This window comes from Bubalus bubalis, chromosome 15 (assembly GCF_019923935.1).
Source record: "Bubalus bubalis isolate 160015118507 breed Murrah chromosome 15, NDDB_SH_1, whole genome shotgun sequence".
Classification (NCBI taxonomy): domain Eukaryota; kingdom Metazoa; phylum Chordata; class Mammalia; order Artiodactyla; family Bovidae; genus Bubalus; species Bubalus bubalis.
The window spans coordinates 23363613-23386351 of record NC_059171.1 but is presented as its reverse complement, the minus strand read 5'-3'; the positions used below and the strand labels follow the sequence as shown (position 1 = coordinate 23386351).

The 22739-nt window shown below is 39.2% G+C and overlaps 1 protein-coding gene across 2 annotated transcripts in view; it reads right to left on the bottom strand.

Moving 5' to 3' along the window:
* Positions 1–22739, bottom strand: part of ZFPM2 (zinc finger protein, FOG family member 2) — a 538352-nt gene that overhangs the window by 5268 nt on the left and 510345 nt on the right. For both annotated transcript variants that reach the window (XM_045162789.1, XM_045162790.1), the window contains 2 exons: positions 6907–7113; positions 1326–1550 (listed from right to left, as the gene is read on the bottom strand). In XM_045162789.1, coding sequence (XP_045018724.1) covers positions 1326–1550; positions 6907–7113 — 432 coding nt within the window. The remainder of the gene's footprint in view (positions 1–1325; positions 1551–6906; positions 7114–22739) is intronic.

Sequence of the window (22739 nt, the reverse complement as noted above, 5' to 3'; positions counted from 1 at the left end):
TTTTTGTTTTGTGCATGACTTTACACTCACTGTGTGAGACAACCAACCTGTTTCTGCTTCCCCTGGTTTATCACCTACATAAAGACAGCTCATTTGTAGGGAAAAGGTAAAGAATGAGTAAAAAGAAAATTGCCTATTTTTATGGGTACAAAGACAAAAGCTTGCACAGTACTAGAGTATTGTAGGTTGAAGTTAGTTTTTTTTTTTTTTTTTTTTTTTAATTGAGCACCTATTTTAGTTTTTAATTATTCAACCCAAGCAAAAACAGTGAAGGAAGTCACCCGGGGGTGTCTAACAAGTTTTGTATTCTAGGTGCTGAAGAACTGTGATTCCCAAAACTTGGTTTGCCCTATCCAAAAATGTTCGAAAAAAATACCTAAAATTAATGTAATTATGTACATTTGGTTCACTTCAATTATTTTTAAAATACAGGAATTAGAATACTATGAGATGATACTGATGATAACTGGGCATACAATTCCAAAATAAATGGGAATAGTAAAAAAGAGGGGATATGTGTATTCATACAGCTGAGTAGACACACAACATTGTAAAGCATATATACTCCAATAAAAATTAATTAAAAAAAAATGGGAACAGTTGCCACCTTGCTGTTAAGGGAAGGCTTTAAAAAGAGAAGACTTGTTTTTCAGGCTAATTTTTCCTAAGAAGTTTTAACACATAGCACTAAAAATGTTTTTATGTCAAAAATTCAACTGTGTTGTTATCATGCACACTCTAGAAGTCAGGAACCTTTTACAGATCCATATTTAAAAGTTAATTTCTCTCAAATGGGATTTTAATTGGATCTTTCAAAATAAAAGCTTTATTTCCATTCAGCAATAATGGAATTTTTGGAAATTCCATTGGAATTTTATGGAAAAAGCAATTTTACTTTTTATGTAAAATATGTAAAAATACAAGTATTTTTTATGTACCTACTATTTAGTCCCTGCCGTGTCAGAAACAGTGCATGGTAAGTTTGCAAAGATCACCTGGCACAGAAATGAATGAATATTGATGACAATATACAAAGGGTATTGTGATTTCTAAAACTGATGCTATTTGACTTTAGTTGGAAAAAAAACTATAGAGTGCTTTGGCCTGTAAGCTGAGCACTGTAAGTCGTTAGAAAAGAATTGAGACCCAAGTCCTTTGAACAGAATATACTGACTGTACATGACAAAAGGTAATAACTATCTGGTTTAGCAAGTTTAATTTTGATTTTATAGCAGGAAGAGACATATGAATGAATGTATGCACAATATGTACGAATGTACATGTGTATGTATGTAGAGAAAGAACAGGTCTCCTGGAGCACTTACCACTGTGTGAGTTCAGGTGCATTTCTAGAGCTCGGGCATTTGAAAAGCTCTTGGTGCATTGTGGGAAGGGACACAGGCTGGAAATCTGAGGAGCAGTGTCCTCATTTTCCTCTGACACTGGTGCAGCTTCTCTTTGCCTTCCACTGCAATAGTACATCAGATGCGCTTGCAGATTCCGCTCACTGCGATACCAGATGCCACAGGACTTGCAAGGGAATATATCCTCTGCAAGCAGAAACACAGGGACACGTTAGCTGTTGCCCACTTAGAGCCATTCATGGGTAAACAGCATTTGGTTCAGTTTTTTTGAGTCTGTTCTCTGGTTCTGAATTAGGTAATCAGACAGTGGCTAGTGAAGTGTTGGTGTTGTTCCACTGTACAGGACTGAGCTTATAAAGGAATGTTACATTCAATGCAATTTACTTTCACACAGACTCTTTAAAAAGTGGTACTGTAGGAGACTCCCAACATAAAGCACAAGAGGTTGATCCTAAATTGTTTATATTGTATTTATGGTTTAGAAAAGTAGGCGTTTAGAAAATAGCAGTATGAAAGGTTTTATCTGCTTGATTAAAAGGTAAAGGATCTAATGGCTGCTGCAGTGAAGTCAACTCCTGACATCATTTATTCATTTAATAAATTAATTACAGAGTGCCTCCTAAGTGCCTGATTTATGCTGAGTTGGCTGTAAAACAAAATGAGAGACAAAACAGCTGTTCTTAAGGAGCTTAGATCGCTTGGGACTGGTTAACAGGTGGTTAGATCATTATATAAGAATGTGATGACTGCCCTGATGGAGGTATCTGAGGGGTGTTTGGGGCATGGAAAAGAGATACAAGTCTGGGAGAGAACTGGAGGGAGGATGAGGTGAGAGAAGGATTTAGAGGGGAGATGATGACATGCCTTAGCTGCATTGTGAAAGATGAAATTAATCTAGTCAGGTGGAGAAGGGGATTGTATTCTTGTAGTCAAGAGATCATTCATGGGAGCCTATGAGGGACTGGGTGGAGGCTGAGAGGCTATTCTGTAATCTCAGGCAAAGAGCTGGAAGAGCTGAGGCTGCAGAAGGCAGGGACAGACTACCAAAGACCATGGAGACTTTTATTTTGGTGGGGGGGGCCTCACTGCATGTCATGAAGGATCTTAGTTCCCTGACCAGGGGTTGAACCTGTGCCCTTGGCAGGAGTCCTGACCACTGAACCACCAGGGAATTCCCCACTGTAGGGCTTTTAAAGTTCAGGTTTCTATCTCAATGAGTATGGAAAGTTATTCAATCATTTTAAATAACAGATTGACAGAAACTGCTATGATATAATGCTCACTGTGGAGCAGAATTTGAAGGTAGCAACTTTGGAAGGAAGACTTTTATGATAATTGAAGTAATCTAAGTGATCTATGTTACAGTTTGAATTGTAACTAATAGCCATATAGTTTTTGTTAAGTTCAGTTCAGTTCAGTCGCTCAGTCGTGTCCGACTCTTTGCAACCCCATGAATCGCAGCACGCCAGGCCTCCCTGTCCATCACCAACTCCCGGAGTTCACTCAAACTCATGTCCATCGAGTCGGTGATGCCATCCAGCCATCTCATCCTCTGGCGTCCCCTTTTCCTCCTGCCCCCAATCCCTCCCAGCATCAGAGTCTTTTCCAGTGAGTCAACTCTTCACATGAGGTGGCCAAAATACTGGAGTTTCAGCTTTAGCATCATTCCTTCCAAAGAACACCCAGGGATAATCTCCTTCAGAATGGACTGGTTGGATCTCCTTGCAGTCCAAGGGACTCTCAAGAGTCTTCTCCAACACCATAGTTCAAAAGCATCAATTCTTCGGCGCTCAGTTTTCTTCACAGTCCAACTCTCACATCCATACATGACCACAGGAAAAACCATAGCCTTGACTAGACGAACCTTTGTTGGCAAAGTAATGTCTCTGCTTTTGAATATGCTATCTAGGTTGGTCATAACTTTCCTTCCAAGGAGTAAGTGTCTTTTCATTTCATGGCTGCAGTCACCATCTGCAGTGATTTTGGAGCCCAAAAAGATAAAGTCTGACACTGTTTCCACTGTTTCCCCATCTATTTCCCATGAAGTGATGGGACTGGATGCCATGATCTTTGTTTTCTGAATGTTGAGCTTTAAGCCAACTTTTTCACTCTCCTCTTTCACTTTCATCAAGAGGCTTTTGAGTTCCTCTTCACTTTCTGCCATAAGGGTGGTGTCATCTGCCTATCTGAGGTTATTGATATTTCTCCCAGCAATCTTGATTCCAGCTTGTGCTTCTTCCAGTCCAGCGTTTCTCATGATGTACTCTGCATATAAGTTAAATAAGCAGGGTGACAATATACAGCCTTGACGTACTCCTTTTCCTATTTGGAACCAGTCCATTGTTCCATGTCTAGTTCTAACTATTGCTTCCTGACCTGCATACAGGTTTCTCAAGAGGCAGGTCAGGTGGTCTGGTATTCCCATCTCTCAGAATTTTCCACAGTTTATTGTGAGCCACACAGTCAAACACTTTGGCATAGTCAATAAAGCAGAAATAGATGTTTTTCTGGAACTCTCTTGCCTTTTCCATGATCCAGAGGATGTTGGTAATTTGATCTCTGGTTCCTCTGTCTTTTCTAAAACCAGCTTGAACATCTGGAAGTTCATGGTTCACATATTGCTGAAGCCTGGCTTGGAGAATTTTGAGCATTACTTTACTAGTGTGTGAGATGAGTGCAAATGTGCAGTAGTTTGAGCATTCTTTGGCATTGCCTTTCTTTGGGATTGGAATGAAAACTGACCCTTTCCAGTCCTGTGGCCACTGCTGAGTTTTCTAAATTTGCTGGCATATTGAGTGCAGCACTTTCACAGCATCATCTTTCAGGATTTGAAATAGCTCAACTTGAATTCCATCACCTCGTGCTGTAATATGTATGATATGTATTTCTCATGGATTCATTCATGGAAAATTTCTGTGTGTGTTTTCACCCCCATTCATTAATAGGTAAAGAATGTGAGGTTGAGTAACTTGCCATGATCATGTAAGTGGGTGAACTGAGATTGAAAAACCCTGGTGTAAACACTCTTCCATAATACCTCAGTGGCAAGAGGGACAGAGAGAATAAAAATTACATTGAGGAAGCAGAACTGACTGGAAGTGATGACCACTAGTTTGGAGGGTAAGGTTTGTCCTTGGTGCCTAGGCTTCTTGTTAGCATTTCTGTGTTAAGTGATGGTTCATTCATCTCTACAGGGAATAGAAGACAGCTGAGTGATGAATTCAGGCTAGCACATGTATAGTGACCAAATCTGACACTGTATTGTGCAAACCTGGCACTTTTATAGTGAAAGGGGGCATGGATCAGAGGGGATGGCAGGTAACCCTGTAAACTGGGACAAATCCAGGCACACTGGGGTACATGTCACATTAGATGCATGCAAGTGGATATTTCTGTTAGAAAGAGAGATGAACATTGCAAAGATGGCAACAGAGGTCTGAAACTCGCCAGACATAGCTGGACTTGTGATTTATAAACTGTCAATGTATAGTGGGTGGTGGAAACCCATGATAGTGAAGGAGACAGCTCAAGAGATCCTGTTGAAGGAGATAAGGAGAAAATTAAGGACCAAATTCTAGTGAACGAGAAGTAAGGAACAGGTAGGTACAATACAGAATTTCCAAATACAATCTAACTACAAAATTACACCTGGCTACTGTTTATTATTTAACCCTTCCCACCCAACTTAGTTACATTTACACTTCAGAGGGCCACAATATTTAATAAAGTGGCTATTTATGCAGGATGACTTTAGCTGATTAGCTAATTAAAGAATGAGAACAAAAGCCTGTATGCACCCATGTTGATTTATTTGAGATTAACAGTTATCTTGCTACAGAAAGCAAAAAAAGTATAACCTCAAATATAATTAGAATGAACATTCATACACTGAAGCGTCACAATAATATAAGGTACCCCTAGGATACCTGGTGGGCATCCCCGGTGACTCAGTGGTAAAGAATCTGCTTGCACTGCCAAGCCACAGGAGACACGGGTTCGATCCCTGAGTCAGGAAGATCCCCTAGAGGAAGGCATGGCAACCCACTCCAGTATTCTTGCCTAAAGAATCCCCATGGACAGAGGAGCCTGGTGGGCTCCAGTTCATAGGGTTTCAAAGGGTCAGACACGACTGAAATGACTTAGTATGTATGTACAGGATACCTGGTAACAAAATCATTTGGTCTCAAATTCAAGTTATATCAAGTTCCTCACTATCCAAAGTAAAGGTCCAATAAAGAAGATAACTAATTTACACTAAGGAAATCTAAAAATACTGACTTGCGTTGGGTGCATTGAATCCAGTGGTTGCATGCAGAATAATTCCAGATACACATGAGAAGTTCTTTATTCTGGAGGATGCAGTTACAGCAAGAACATAATTATATATATATATATAATATTGAGACATGACTGTAGTCTCTAGAATTTTCTGCATCATTCAAAGTCTCAGGCATTTTCAAGGACATTTTTGACTCGAGGCAATAATGAAGCCTACTGGCTTCAGCTTCTGTTCTCCTCTTAAGATGTAACTGGTACTCATGTTTTCTCTCAGAGACAGATAAAAGCAAAGTGGACTCTAGAACTCAGATCTTGGGACTCCTGAATCATTGATTTTATGTCATATCAGGTGTCACTATGTGTTCAAGAAATACAAACTAAGTTCAAAAGTCCTTTTAACAAAATATAATCCCAAAGACAGATTTTCCAGGGCATATTTTAAAATTTTGCATATAAAGTACTCCAAGAAGTATTTTTCTTTCTCTTTTTAATTTTTTATATTAGATGGTGTCTTGATTTATTTAGCCTACATTTCCATTTCATTAGTATATCTAATCTAGAGAAGGCAATGGCACCCCAGTACTCTTGCCTGGAAAATCCCATGGACGGAGGAACCTGGTAGGCTGCAGTCCATGGGGTCGCAAAGAGTCGGACACGACTGAGCGACTTCACTTTTACTTTTCACTTTCATGCATTGGATAAGGAAATGGCAACCCACTCCAGTGTTCTTGCCTGGAGAATCCCAGGGACAGGGGAGCCTGGTGGGCTGCCGTCGATGGGGTCGCACAGAGTTGGACACAACTGAAGCGACTTAGCAACAGCAGCAGCAGCATATCTAATCAAATTTGATTTTGTTTCCTTTTTCTTATGTTTTAACTCTCTGGCTCTTAATACCAAAATTATTCTACCATAGGAACATCAGTGAAAGACATTGGGCTTCTTATAGCTAAATAGGCTTGAACATTGCTTAGTATAGAATATCAGATTTTCGTTTGTGACATTCAGGAATCCAGCGTGAAATGAATGAATTTAAGTTCTTTTTATATTCCCATGAGAAGTGATCTCTCTCTCTCTCTCTCTCACACACACACACACACACACACACACACAGAGTTAAAGTTGGAGAGAAGATCAAATAAAATCACAGCACTGGGGGAAAACTCTGTCCCTGGTTGCCTGTCAGTAGACATTATTTTTTTCTCTCCCATAAATACCCATCACCACGACAAAGCTATTGTACTGGGCTATTGCACTCAAAACTTACTATTGACAATAGCTGTGGGCAAAATAGAAGCCATGGCAGCTTGCTGAGGAAGCAGCTGAATTGAGTCCAGCAGGCGCGCCGGGTACATCCCTTCTGTAAGAGTCATCTGACTGGCAGCTTGTAGCCTTGAGTCGAAATCCACCACAAAGGCAATTAGCTCTTCACCCTCAGAGATGGCCTTCGTAGTCGTGCACCAAAGCTGACCCCCTATTAAGTAAAAAAAAGGAAGAGAAAGATAGAATTGACATAGAATGCTCCAGCCTGCTATACATTGGGTTGATGTTAACAGCACCTTCTCATGTTTTTCACATCAGTTTCTACTGGGTGGAGTGTTGGATCAAGACAATAGCTGCCCTCCTCATCCCTTTGTTCACTTAAAACAATAAAACAGCCAGTTATTTTACCAGCGACATGGGTTTATAATAGCAAAGAACTGCAATTTGGGACAGGCAACCATGGCAAACCACATGAAAGTCTGGTAAAACAAGAGAGGAAACTTTTTATAGAAAAGGGGAAGTTGGAGAGCTATGATAAACCAAAAGTCCATTGGAAACTGGAAGTTTGAAATATAGTGGCTTTTCATTGGCCGAGTTGTTACAGACTTTCATTGGCTGAGCTGTTGTCAGGTGATGAGAAATGCTTTCTTCCTCCAGCTGAGCGGCATTAAATAGTGTCACTTCCTGATGGAGATACAAAGTCCATCTCTTCCTGTTGGGCTCTGTATTGAAGTTAAGTGGTACTTGCCAGCTCCTGCATCTGACCTCCGTACTCTATTTTAGTGAGGTTTCCTTTTATGAATTTTCATACCTCCTGTGTGGAAAATTATATTTCTTGCATTAAATGTACTGTTCAGTGATCAACGGTGGGAGAAGACTAAGGATCGAGTATAGACATAATCTGTACAAAGTTTTGTCAAAACGTTGACAACTTTTTGCCTTCTGGTGCTTGACTTAATCATTAACCATGCTATTACATGGTATATACTGCCAAAGAACAAGCATGGTAGGGATCCAACCACAAAATGTATTCCAAGTGAGCCTTTGAAGTTACTCTTCCTGTACCTTACTCCTCTTTTTCTCTCTTTCCAAGACACTGATATATCAGATACTGATACTGGTATGTGTGCGTGTGTGTATATATATATATGTATATATATATATATATAAAATACCTAAAACTACAAAGCAAGTAAACAAACTTCCTAAAATTTAAAAAGTTTAAATGAAATTCCAGTTAGTTTTGTTCTCTGCATAAGTCTGCTTCCATTTTTTTTTTTTTTTTGCCTTTTTGCCTTCTGGTGCTTACTTAATCATTAACCATGCTATTACATGGTATATACTGCCTAAGAACAAGCGTGGTAGGGATACATCCACAAAATGTATTCCAAGTGAGCCTTTGAAGTTACTCTTCCGGTACCTTACTCCTCTTTTTCTCTCTTTCCCAGACACTGATATATCAGATACTGATACTGGTATGTGTGTGTGTGTGTGTGTGTGTATGTGTGTGTGTATATATATATATATATATATATATATATATATATATGATACCTAAAACTACAAAGCAAGTAAACAAACTTCCCAAAATTTAAAAAGTTTAAATGAAATTCCAGTTAGTTTTGTTCTCTGCATAAGTCTGCTTCCATTTTTTTTTTTCCGGAGGGGAGGATGCTGAGTGATCTTTATTTTTATAATATTTCTTATAATACAGCTTCTTTATCTCCCTTTACCCTGACTGAACTTCCTGAAAAGAAGATACACCAAAGATCCTTTTCAAAAAGGCTTATTTAAATAAAGATTTGTTTAAATGAAAAGAACCCTTTCTTCAAACATTAAGATAGACTCTGGCTCGGTGCTTCAAATGATCACGTGTAGTGCATTAAAAAGAAAATTAACTATGCAAGTACATCCTCTAATGTATTGGAATGCGATAGCAAATGCTCATTTATTTAACATGTTTAGACAGACAAAGCACTTATATTTTGTTATCTACACTCTCAGGCCTAGATACGTATCCTATACAGTTATGCCTGAAATAATATGGCATAGTTGATATGTTATAAAGCTTTTTTTCTCCTTGTGTATATATTGCAAGGCTATATATTGTACTCATTAAGCAAGCAAAAATTGTATCCATTCTGATAAGTAATATTGCTCTGTTTATCTTTCAGAGTAACTGCCTTTTCAACTGCACTTCATTTTTTCCACCCTCAAAGAGATCATAGTTTTTAAACAACTTGTAGTAAAAATCGGGTGGAAAAGATAACAACAGCATATGATACGGCACAGTTGACTAGAAGATTCAGGACATCGCTTTAGAGAGACCTGGGACGTTAATTAAAGTAGCTGATTAAATGTTAAAGGCAAGCAAACAAGACGCCATTTGTGACAGTATGTTTGTGAAAAAATAAAGCTAAAATTACCGACCTCAAATTTATGTGAAAACTTCCAAGGAAAACACACATTTACTAAAGGACTAGAAAACAACCACTTTTTTTTTCCACTTTGGCTCTAACATATCTGAAAGAATACAAATTTGTCCAAGTTGAAAAACAGATTCATTTTGGTACTGATTGATTGATTTACAAATGTAGAAGCTAAATGGCATCATTGTGGAATTCAATGATGGGATTAGTGGAAAGCGCTAAGTTGGTGCTGTTTCTGCTGATGCCACCTCTTTCACCTGGGAGGCTTCTGCCTCTGGCTGCTCTGCCTTCTCTGATGTGCATACAGATCCAAACTATTCACGGCTCTAGACAAGGTAATCATCTGCACCTTCCCTTTCCTCTGGGAAGCCGTTTATTAAGTGAGTCCGTGTAATAGAGAGGTGGGGAGGGCAGAGGCAGGCAGTTCAGCCTCCTAGCCTGGTCTTTTGGAGTCACAGGATTTTAGCGTTGAACTGCATAACTTATATTACTGATAATAGTTTCCCATTTTTAATAAATTTATATTGTTGGTAAATGTAGCTATGGCTATGTTTTACAAAGGAAAAGTTGTGAATTCAGGTACCCAGGAGAAATCAATAGTTTAGAGAAGGTAGCACTCAGCTTATCTTTATCACAACAGTGAGCTCCATAGCAAGATGACTCCGAATACTTGTGCTCAAACTTTGAACCCAAAAGATCCAGTCAATAAAATAAAATCCACAAATTATTAAGTGCAAGATGGAGGAGATATATGTATACTTACAGCTGATTCACATTGTTGCACAGCAGAAACCAACACAACATTGTAAAGCAATTATATGCCAATTAAAAAAAAGAATAAAGAAACATGTAGAAAAACTTCTCCAAAAAATAAACAAAAAATCATTTTTCTACATTATTAGGCAGCCTGGCAGCAGTAATATATATGTTTTTGGACATGTTCAGTAATGTTTCATATTTTATTGTCTTTACCATTTTATATTATGGTTTCATCAGAGCATGTCATTTTAAAAGGCTAAATTGGACTGAAAATGTACTTTTCAGGTTTGATGAGAAAGTCAGCTGTTTCAGGATTTAGTCTTTCAAATGAATCATTCAGTTCAGTATTCACTGAACTCCCCACTGTGTGCCAGGCTGGGTGCTTTGGCTTCACACACACCTTACATACAAACTGAACGTACACATATAAACGAATTCTAATACTACGTGCTCGTGTCATGCCCTAGTGCTAAAGAAAATGTGAGAGAGGTGAATAGCTGAGACTTCTTGGGGGAGTCAGGCAAGGCATCCAAGATGACATTTTTCTTTTTTTATTAACTCAAGAAGAATAGAGGTAAACTAGCTGAAGTGTGTTGGGGGGACCTGGCATCATTACTGGCAGAGGAAGGTACATGGGTGTGAGGGCAGGGTTATGGAAGAGCCCCGGGGGCTGGCAAACCTGGAGCTTGGAGCCTGAGGGAGGAAACAGGTGGATTATGGGAAGTGGGGTGCTGGAACCAGCCTGTTCTGGATCACGCGGTGGGATGTTCAACTGTCAGGAGTTTTGAGTGCTGTTGATGTGAAGTTGGTAACTTGATACTAGCCGCTGGGAGAGCTGTAGCATCTGCTGTCAGAACTGGAAACATTACAAATCAGGGCTTCCTCCCACAAAAAATTTAGAAGAGGGTGAGACAGTTTTGATGTAACATAAAAACAGTTGTGTCTGGCTCATGGTGGGGAGATAGTGTGCTTTTTTTTTTTTCAGTGAATGAATGAACAAATTTTTGACCTGAGCTCTTCCCCCTTAGAATATAGATCTGAGGGTCATGAGAATAAACTGAAGGGGTAGGAAATGTTACCTCAAAGGCTATTAGAAGGCTGTTGTACTTAGTTCAGTTTTAAGAAGTGTAAATGGTGAGGTAGAAAAGGGCCAGTTTCCAGAGACATGGCTGAGAGAGGACTGGGGTGATTTCATGAGATGGACAAGAAAAATGAAATTGCTGAAAATGGCACAGACGTTTCTGGTTTGGGAAACCAGATGATGGTAATTCCATTAGCAACATAGTAAAGCTGGTATATTAACAAGTAGTATTATGTAGACAATAACATACCATTGGTATTAATTAGGAATAATTTCTTTGGGCCTGATAGACTAAGTAGTTGATGTATTTCTCATCTACTTTAATCCTAATGATTATTCTGAGGTGAATGATAGTATCCTCATTTACGAGTTGAAAAAATTGAAGCTTTTTTTGGAGAGGTTAACTCCAAAAAATAGGAGAGGTTAACTCACTTTCTCAAAGCTATTTCCCTTTGCAGAATCATGATTTAGATTTCTGTCTGTCCACCTCCATAGCCCAAGTGTGCATGTATGTGCACATGTGTTGTATGTATGTGTGTATGTGTATGGATGGAAATGAAATTTGGCTTTGAAATGGTAGAGTTTGAGGTACCTGAGTGGCTTTTTTGTGGATGTATCCAGGAGGCAACTGGACCTAGGGGAAGAATAAGGCTAGAGAAAAAAAAAAAATTTGGAAGTCATCAACACATTCTAAATAACTATGGGTGTTCTTTGCATTGGTGTGGTAATACACATGAAAAGAAAAAGAACGAAGATTGAAACTTGGAGAATATAAATATTTAAGATGTGGGTAGAAGAGATGCAATCATTTAAAGACATAGAAAACATATATTTGGAAAGGTGAGGGGGAACCAAAAAAAATAGTGTCACAAAAGTCAAGGATTGGTTCTTGGAAAGAGCTTGGACAAATTTTTTAGATGATGAGTTTAGAGCATACAACTTGAGGAAGCCACATATATGGAGAGATATCCCAAGTACTGTAACACAGTTTTATTGATTCAAATATAATATTCTAAGTGTGACTGCTAGTGAAGTTATAATCCCATCTGGAGGAAGTATGGACATGGGAACCAGACTCCTGGGGTGCAAATCTTGGCTCTGCCACTTGCTAACTCTGTGACTTTGAACTTGTCACCTAAGCATTCTATCAGTTTCCTCAAAATTAAAAATGGAAACGATGATAATAATACTGAACTCAAGATATGATCATGAGGATTAAATAAGGTAGTACAGGTGGAAGCTTAAGAACAGCACCTGCCATCAGTTTAGTTCAGTTCAGTCGCTCAGTCATGTCTGACTCTTTGTGACCCCATGGACTGCAGCACGCCAGGCTTCCCTGTCCATCACCAATTCCCGGAGCTTACTCAAACTCATGTCCACCAGGTCAGTTATGCCATCCAACCATCTCATCCTCTGTCATCCCCTTCTCCTCCCACCTTCAATCTTTCCCAGCATCAGGGTCTTTTCCAAAGAGTCAGTTCTTCACATCAGGTGGCCAAAGTACTGGAGTTTCAGTTTCAGCATCAGTCCTTCTGATGAGTATTCAGGACTGATCTCCTTTAGGATGGATTGGTTGGATATCCTTGCAGTCCAAGGGACTCTCAAGAGTCTTCTCCAACACCACAGTTTGAAAGCATCTATTCTTCGCCGCTCAGCTTTCTTTATAGTCCAACTCACATCCATACATGACTACTGGAAAAACCATAGCTCTGACTAAATGGACTTTTGTTGGGAAAGTAATGTCTCTGCTTTTTAATATGCTGTCTAGGTTGGTCATAGCTTTTCAGTAAGTGCTATGTAATTGTTAACCATTATTCCTTTTGGTTTGGTTTGGGTGGGTCTGTTTTTCTCATTTCTCATTGCCCCGCTAAGTCCAAGGAAAGAAATCTCACAGGAAAGAAACCACAAACCTATGAATTCAGTGAGTACATGTGTCTGGGCTTCATGGGAGAAAACTAACTCATTTCAGAAAAAAAGATTAAGGCTGCATCAGTTATGGATCACATACCATATCTTGACCAGTTAGAAACTAACATAGTTTCTAGCAATCTACATGGGGCTGAAGAGACAGGGGAACCAGTTTCCTACCCTACTGGTTTTAGAGCTAGGGTAAATACAGCCAACTCTCATTTACAATTCAATGGAGGGCAGTAGTATTCATCTTGATTAGGAAACGATCTAAGTGCATGAAAATGATAAATCATGTTGATATTTAGGTTTTTTGATGTCTTTACTCATTGTCCTCATGTTCAATGGAAACAAATCACAGGGTATTACATTTGGTTTTAAAATGAGACCACCACTATCAAAACAAAAACAAGAACACACACACACAAAAACCAAAATCCCCAAACAAACAAAACCACCAGAAAACAAGCACTGGCAAGGATGTAGAGAAATTAGAGCCCTTGTGTACTAGTGGTGGGAGTGTAAAATGGGAGAACCACCCTGGGAAAGAGTATGACAGCTCCTCAAAAAATTAAAAATAAAATTACGTATGATCCAGCATTTATACTTCTGGGTATATACTCAAAAGAATTGAACACCAGGTCTCAAAGAGATATTTCCATACCCATGTTCAAAGCAGCATTATTAAAAATACCTAAAACATGGAAGCAACCCACTGTCCACTGACAGAAGAATGGATAAGCAAACTGTAGATAGACATACAGTGGTATATTATTCAGCCTTTAAAAAGCTGGCAATGCTACAACATAGATGAACCTTGAGGACCTTGTTATAAATAAAAGAAGACAGTCCCCAAAGGACAAATACTGTATGATTCCACTGATATGAGGTCCTCAGGGTATTCAAAGTCAGAGACAGAAAGTAGGATGGTGGTTGCCAGGAGCTAAGGCAGCAGGAGTGAGAAACTATTGTTTAATGGGTGTAGAGTCCCTTGGACAGCAAGGAGATCAAACCAACATCTGCAGCTGAAGCTCCAATGCTTTGGCCACCTGATGTGAAGAGCTGACTCACTGGAAGAGATCCTGATGCTGGGAAAGATTGAAGGCAAAAGGAGAAGGGGGAAGCAGAGGATGAGATGGTTAAATAGCATCACAAATTCAAAGGACATGAATTTGAGCAAACTCTGGGAGATGGTGAAGGACAGAGGAGCCTGGCGTGGCCATAGTCCACGGGGTCACATAGAGTCAGACATGACTTAGCAACTGAACAACAACAGCAAAAGCCAAACAAGAGTGAGGCCTTCTTCCTTCAGTTTTCCTAATGAAGCTACTTTAACTACTGGTGGCTCAGTGGTAAAGGATCCGCTTGACAATGCAGGAGACACGAGAGACCTGGGTTCGATCTCTGGGTCAGGAAGATCCCCTGGAAGAGGGCATGGCTACCCACTCCCATATTCTTGTCTGGAGAATCGAATGGACAGAGGGGCCTGGAGGGTTATGATCCATAGGGTCACAAAGAGTTGGACACAGCTGAGCAGCAGCGACTTAGCAGCAGCAGCAGCAGCAGCAACTGACAGCCAAGACTAGCACAATGAAGTTTCTACTGAGATGCAGTTTACTTTCTTTGACCACATTAACTATTTTCATTTGAATGAACTTTAGATGTTCGTTAGATCTGAACTTCTGAGTGTTTCAGCTCCTGGTGACTTTGTTGATTTGGGTTTCTGTCTGCCTTTAGTGTTCCTGTCAACTTTCTATGGATGTGAAACTTAAGGAATCCAAACAGATGTTTTCTGTAGCTTTCAAATGCGGTGGTATGTTTAATGTCTCCAGATTTAAACCAAGAGGATTTTCTACATACTAATCTGCATGAATGCTATATTGATATAAACATCAATAAAATTATGTAAAGGCGTTGGGTTTCCCAGGTGGCTCAGTGGTAAAGATTCTGCCTGCCAATTCAGGAGCCACAGGAGATGCAGGTTGGATCCCTGAGTCAGGAAGATCTCCTGGAGGAGGAAATGGCAACCCATTCCAGTATTCTTGCTGGGATAATCCCATGGACAGAGGAGCCTGGCGGGCTACTATCCATGGGGTTGCAAAGAGTTGGACACGACTGAGCGACTGAGCATGCATGTAAGTTGGGTGCAAGTATGGAAATGTCATATAGGTTTACCTGATAAAATTTTTACAACTTTCTTTTCACAGTAATTCGAGAATTAATGATCCTGGTCTAAGGGGTTATATGCTAATAATGAGGTATTGCTTGCATCCAAAATCACTGAAAATTTATTTGTCCTTAGCATAAAAATGAACTAGAAAGAGTGCTTGACTTGTGGGTGAGAAAATTTAGTTCTAGTCCTGACTTTATTAGTTATTGTGTGGTCTTGTAGAAGCCCTTTAGCTATATCTATAACATGACAGTCTTTAGCTAGGTACCCCTAGATTATTATCATCAAGTTGTGAGCACCTTTTTATGCTTCTGTGACCAAAGTGCTAATAACAGGAATAATCACACATATATTAAGTGGTTACTATGTGTTCAGCACTGACACTGTGCTTTGCATCCATTATCTTAATTTCTCCCAAGAAAGCAGTGAGGTGACTTTTGTTTATTCCCATTTTCCTGTGGGATCATGAAGCTGGAATTTTACATAAGCTGTTCAAGAGCACACAACCAGAGGGGATGTGGAAGAAAAGGAGATATGGGAGATGGGATTTTGAACAAGGCAGCTGGGCTCTAGATTCTGGATGAAATGCTAGGTGTCAAGTCACAGCACTATCTGATGTTCACTAACTAACTATCTTGTACCTTACCTTGAGTATTCAGAATCAATGATGCCAGGTTATTTTCTAACAGGACAAAGAGCTTATACTTAGTACTTACTATATGCTGAGTGCTAGTCTAAATATTTCAGACCTATTAAATATGGATGTAGCGTTCGCTCAAGTTGAGTTGGATACTAAAAGGCATCGAAATTCTTTATAACCACGACTGCACAGTACATTGACCTGGGAACTCTTCATCACCACTGGTTCCTGGGTCCTGCCCCAGATCAGTTAAATCAGAATCACTAGGAGTGAGGTCTGGGCTTCATTATTTTTCAGAAGCTCCCTGAAAGGCTTCCTGTGCCTCTAGAGTTAAGGATCACTGGCATAAGGGTAAACTATTCGCAGTTTGTACAGAGTAGAAAGAGTGGAAGTCTAGGAACAAAAAAGTCTCTCTTGATAATCAAATATTTCATAGACTTGTTCAAACAGTTCAATAGAGAGATGTCTACTTTGAAACTCAGAAAATGACAACTGAAAATGGCTTTGAATAATATTTGAAGAATATGGGCATGGTGAGTGAAAAGGTGTAGAAAAGTGGATAAAGAAGGTAATGACTTTGCATCACCCTTCAACTGCATAAACCAGTTAGGAATTTAGTTAATTTGTGAACTGTATTTAGCTTTACAATGTTTAACTCTTTATAATTTGGAAGATGTGTAATTTATTATTAGAAATGATTAATAACATTGCAAAGAAAAAAAGAACTGAAAGATCATATCATGCAAATCAGAGGAAAAAAAAAATTCAGATTCCTACTGCCTGGGCATGAAGTCTTTATCAAATGACATCAGGCACTAAAGCAGCTGATACCTTCCCTGAATCTACCAAATGGAAAGATTATTTTAGGATTCTCTGCTTGCCTCTAGTGCTGCAAACGCAGTCACTCTCCCGTCTCCACACCCACACACCACTCCCTTCACAAATAAAGGGCAAATACACTCAAGGTTCCATAGAAAGTAATAACTACCCAGACCTTGACGTTCTTGAAAAACCATGTACTTGCTGTTCTAAGTAATGTTTATGATCAAAGTTCTTGTACAAACAGATATGGTTCCTAACAGGAAGCTTATAAATTCTTCTTATAATTGCTGTCAAAACTGCAGTGAAGTGTACTACAAGTTTTGATAATAAAGAATAAAGTCACAGTTCAAGCTCGATTATATTTTGGAAATTCACGCTCCTCTTCCTAGAAGCGGTGGCCTTAAATATCTCCCCATCCTGCCAAATTTTTCACTTGCACTTTTATTATTTATGAAATCAGTGTCTGCACAATGTCAGGCAGACCTCTGCTGATAAACTCTAATTAAGATTAAGACAAGCCTTTTGGAAAGGATCCCATCATTAGCAAACATGATAAACACAAAAATACTCCCTACTTGTCAACCAGGAGCAATTCAGTAACCTAACAGTATTATCTGTTGCTAGGTTACAGAGCTGACAAAGCTTCAATTATATTGTGCAACCATACCTATAGAGTTCTGTATAAGCAAAATGTATCCAGTATAAAAGCATGTAACTTCGTCCATGCTATCTGCAATTCATGCTTCCTTACAATGGTAAAAATCAGGTTAATAATTACATAGCACGCTGAAAAATCTTTTCCATGTGTTATGTCTATACATGTGTCTTTTTAATTTATCTGTGTGATTGATAGATGCTTGCTTTGTAAAAATAAGGAAATGCAAGCAACGTGAAGCTGTAAACCTTAAGCACAACTACATCTGGGCTCATCAAGATATGGACCTAAGCTTGGCATAAAAATATACAGCAAATTGAACCAATTAAATCACATTTAGATTCTGTATTAATATTATTCTGCCTCAGTATGTATAAGGATAAGGAGCCTCGAGCAATTAGATAGAGATGCCAGTTTGGAACTTTATTTTGAGCTAAAAAAACCCCAAACCCACACACACTCACCTAATAATACAAAAGGAAATCAGTGGTTTTCAATACTAATTTATTCTAATGGATTTTCTAAGGATATTTTAAAAGTTGAAGTTGGTAACTTTTACTACACAGCATTAAGTCATTAAAGCTTACTTCTCTTTATTGGACTGGGAACACTAAGGGGAAAAATCAATGAAACAGTCTCCAAAAATACAGACATCTGATGGGAAAAAAACAAAGAAAAACTGTAAAAAGAGAAAGTCTATGTGAATCAGACCTTTGAAATTTTTTACTGTGGGTGATTTTGTGTGTGTGTGAGATTTTCATGGAAATTTAGAGAAAAGGTAATTACACATAAATGAACCAGCATTTTAAAATAGCTTTGGTGTAAAATATATTATATACTAAATTGTTACAGCATTTTGATTCCTTAAGATGTACAGTGATATTTCCGCATTAACCTAAAAGTCTGTTTCCTTCACGTGTGTGAAATACAAGAAGAAGGCGGTCAAGTGATCAGAGTTCAATTAAGAAAGATTATATATTGCTCTATAGAGTAAACCCGGAGAAGGCAATGGCACCTCACTCCAGTACTCTTGCCTGGAAAATCCCATGGACGGAGCAGGCTGGTAGGCTGCAGTCCATGAGGTCGCTAAGAGTCGGGCATGACTGAGCAACTTCACTTTCACTTTTCACTTTCATGCATTGGAGAAGGAAATGGCAACCCACTCCAGTGTTCTTGCCCGGAGAATCCCAGGGAGGGGGGAGCCTGGTGGGCTGCCATCTACGGGGTCGCACAGAGTCGGACACGACTGAAGCGACTTAGCAGCAGCAGCAGCATAGAGTAAACCATGATCCCCTTTAGGCACACTAGCATAAATCCATTCTCTGGGGACACACACACACACACACACACACACACACACACACACACACACGACACTGTTTCTGGAAGCAGAAGAAACAAGGATACTTGTTTGTCCATTAACTTCTTTTTTTTACCTAAATTATGTGAAAATACAACATGATGCCCACTTATGAAATTTAGTCTTGTCACAACTAGGAAGGGATTGGGCAGAATAATTCCTCCAAAGCTGAATAACTGTCCCATTTCAACATCACAGGTGTTACTACCTAGATCTCAAGGTAGGGACATTCACACAGCACATGTATCTATACATAGCCAGGATGTTTAGTACCAATTTTATAATGAATTCTAATCCAATACTGTTGAAATTCTTGACAGTGGAGTAGTGCAAGGAACAGAACTTATAAATTATGTGTGCCCCTTCTTTGCAAACCGCTGTGGAGGTTTCTTTGTGCATTGGCAAATACAGCAGGAATACGAGGTATTGTGTGGGTCCTCCTGCACAGCACCTGATAAAAGAATAAAGAGCTGTGACATATTCTTAAAACAATAGAGGAATTAAAGGGAAACAATGGGCCAGCTGCTTCATTAATACAATCAAAAGGGAGCCCAGCACAGAGGAGTCCAGATAATTAAGCACTACTCTTTTAGACCTCCTTTCTAGAATAAAATTGCTTTAAAATGCATTAACTACTTCATAGTTGTTAGATAGATCTCTGCACTTGTTTATTTAGGGTTGATTAATGCCTTTTTTCCGTATGCAGCAACATGCCAAGTCATCGTCTACAATAGTTTTTGAATAAAATAGAGTGAGGATAATTGATAAAGATCTGAACCATACACAGCAATAAATCAAAAGCATTTTGCAAAAGGTCTTTCCTGTTTTTAAATAATCTTTAACATTTTTCATTTGTACTTATAGGCAATGCAGGGCATTTTGGGGCATTTAACTTTCCCATGCTAGTTTTCCTGACATCTTTTTATAGAACATCCTAGCAGTTCCTGAGAGAAGGAGGAAAAAAAATCAGACTTGACCAGCAACTCTAGAGTGTGCCTTTGGTTTGAGGGGGCCAAAGAAGAGAAGCGATTTTATTTTTAATTCTTCTTTGCCTTTTCCAACCAAGAGGGATGGACACATGGCAGAATCACTTGCCAAATGCACGATTCATCCTTCATTAACTTGATTATAGAAAACAAAGAAACCAACTTTTTATGCGCTTTATATTAAAACACAATTTACAATTTAAGATAGCAAGGCTTTTCATTCTTCGGCCTTTCCTGTGATGTCAATAGAACATTTAATTGCTTAAGAACTGGCAAATTGGGAACGGGTTACTGTGTGCTGAATGTTGACGTGAGAATAAAACTTCACACTCTGCTTTTCTCCCAAATATTTATAAGTAGGCTTATGGCAACCCAACATTAAAATTACAAACTTTACTGAGTGATGTGGTCAGTTTAAGTAAGATTTACTCTATTCTGTGATTTTAGGATCTTAATTGAGAATCTCAGATACAATTAGAAAGAAGAAGGCAGGGAGATAAATGAATAGACGTACTTAACGGTATTTCTGAGATTGAGAAGAAAGATTTTTGCTTTTACACATATGTTATATATGATTTAAAATTTATCAGCTGGAGTCATATTTCCAAAGACTTCCCTGGATTATGTCGATATTTTAGAGGATATGAAATATCTAATTCCAGCTATGAAACCTGATTCTGACTTCAGGAGCTAGTTTCCAATTAGCTTGATAAGTTTTACTTGTCAATCAGGAGATAAAAACATATAAATTAATAGTCGGTATGAACAAAAATGACTATTTTGTGCTGTGCAAGTTGCTTCAGTCATGTCCGACTCTTTGCTACCCCATGGATTATAGCCCACCAGGCTTCTCTGTCCATGGGATTCTCCAGGTAAGAATACTGGAGTGGTTTTGTTTCGATTAAGCCCCAAATTTACTTTGTTAGTGTGAGAGTAAATTAGATAGACATGAGTTTGTTCATTGGCTTAAGATCAAGTGACTCTTTTCAAGGATATATCTTTGAACATCTCAGGTTTATAAACCGTGTCCTTACAGCAATGCAAACAAACTAGTAAATGCTGTTTTGGTGATGTGTTATTGCAGGCTTCCCCAGTGGCTCAGTGGGGAAGAATCTGCCTGCCAATGCAGGAGATGCAGGTTCGATCCTTGAGTCAGGAAGATCCCCTGAAGAAAGAAATGGCAACACACTCCAATATCCTTGCCTGGGAAATCCCATGGACAGAAGAGCCTGGCGGGCTATCGTTTCTGGAGTCACAAGAGAGTCAGACGTGACCTAGTGACTTAATAACAACAACAATGCATTACTGCAAAAATGCTTCATTGACAGCACCCTCTTTCGGCAAGTATTTTGGAAGTGGGCTTAAGAATGTCATCTGTAAATTGTCATTTTAAATATTATATGCTGTACTATTTAGCTTAAATTCAACAGATAACATTGGTTTGACAGAACTCAGAATAAAGAAACATGAATACCCTCATTAATCGAGAGGGATTATCTGTGTGACAAATAGGAAATACTATCATCCCATTTTATGGTCAATGAAATCAAAGCCAGCCTGGTTAAACAAGTGTGTTTCCTAAACTACCCTCCTATCAGAGCGCATTCCCTGGCCCGAACTTGTAATAGATCCCCACCAGGTCTTTTGGCTGATGGTGTGTATTCTCCCAACAGAACTTCTATTTTTTTCTGTAAGACAATGTTGCCCACTGAAATACTTCCCTTTCCCTTTGAGGAAGCACAGGAAGTCCCTTTCAGAAAAGTAAACAGTGTCTCTGTGATCAGTTTCAGGTTTCTGCTGAAGCCTGTAGGTGCAGAAAGTTTTGCTTAGTTAATAAGAAGGCACTCAGCACTGCCTTGGGGGCTTCCCAGGTGGCGCTAGTGGTGAAGAACCCACCTGCCAATGCGGGAAACAGAAGAGACGTGGGTTCGATTCCTGGGTTGCCAAGATCCCCTGGAGGAGGGCATGGCAGCCCACTCCAGTATTCTTGTCTGGAGGATCCTATGGACAGAGGAGCCTGGCAGGCTACAGTCCATAGGGTCACAAAGAGTCAGACACAACTGAAGCAACTTAGCACAGCACACAGCACTGCCTGGAAAATCTTCTGAACTTACATGTTGAAGGTCATGAAACTCAGGTATCCTATTTGAGGTTTTAGGCAAAGAGGTGTGATGTTTTTATGGGATTTCAACAGGAAAAAATTTGCTCATGGAATCTTTTCAGCATCCCTGGGCTTTGTGCTCTAGTCTAAGGTGGACTGTGCCCTGATTTTGCAGGAGCTTGCCATGGTGCCATGAGGTAGCTATCAGACCGTCTGGCTGCCTGACCATCAAGATTTTAAACAACTAGCCCACAGGTGACATTACACCCCAAAGGCGATCTGTCAAGATTCCACCTGCTGTTGATAAACTGATTACAAAGCTGCTTAAGACTCTGCTTGTAAACAAAAGCATTTATCAACTAATAATTTGCAATAAACTGATGTAACTCCCAGCTGAGCCCCTAACTGTAATTGTCTTTACCATCTGCCTATTAAAACACCATTCTTCATCAGCAATCAGGAGCAGAAGGGAGGAAATCTCCACCAAAATACACAACTTGCGAGTTTATGAATAATCTGAGCGTGTACCGCACTTTCATTACGACTCCTGTGTTGGGGAGGCTTAATTTTCTTTCTTGCCTAGCCTGGGAATGCTCAGAAATTAGGTGGAGGAGAAAAAAAAAAAAAAAAAAGAGCGGAGGGGAAAGAAAATGAAACATTGTGCCTACTGCTTTGCAGAGGAATAAATTATACAAGTTCATCACAGGAAGCTGTTTTTAATTTCTTTCTTTCCTCCTTCCAAAGCTCTGTGCAATGTCCATCGCGGTTTCCTGATGAAAGCCCCCAGCACCAGGCTGGGAATGAAACTCTCTATTCCTTTTTCAGCTTGTCCATTTCCATTATACTGCTTTGTTTTGCCCTTTTTAAATTTTTTTAAATTCTAAGAGGCTCATTTAACTTCTCCAGGGAGTCAGTTTATAAGTATA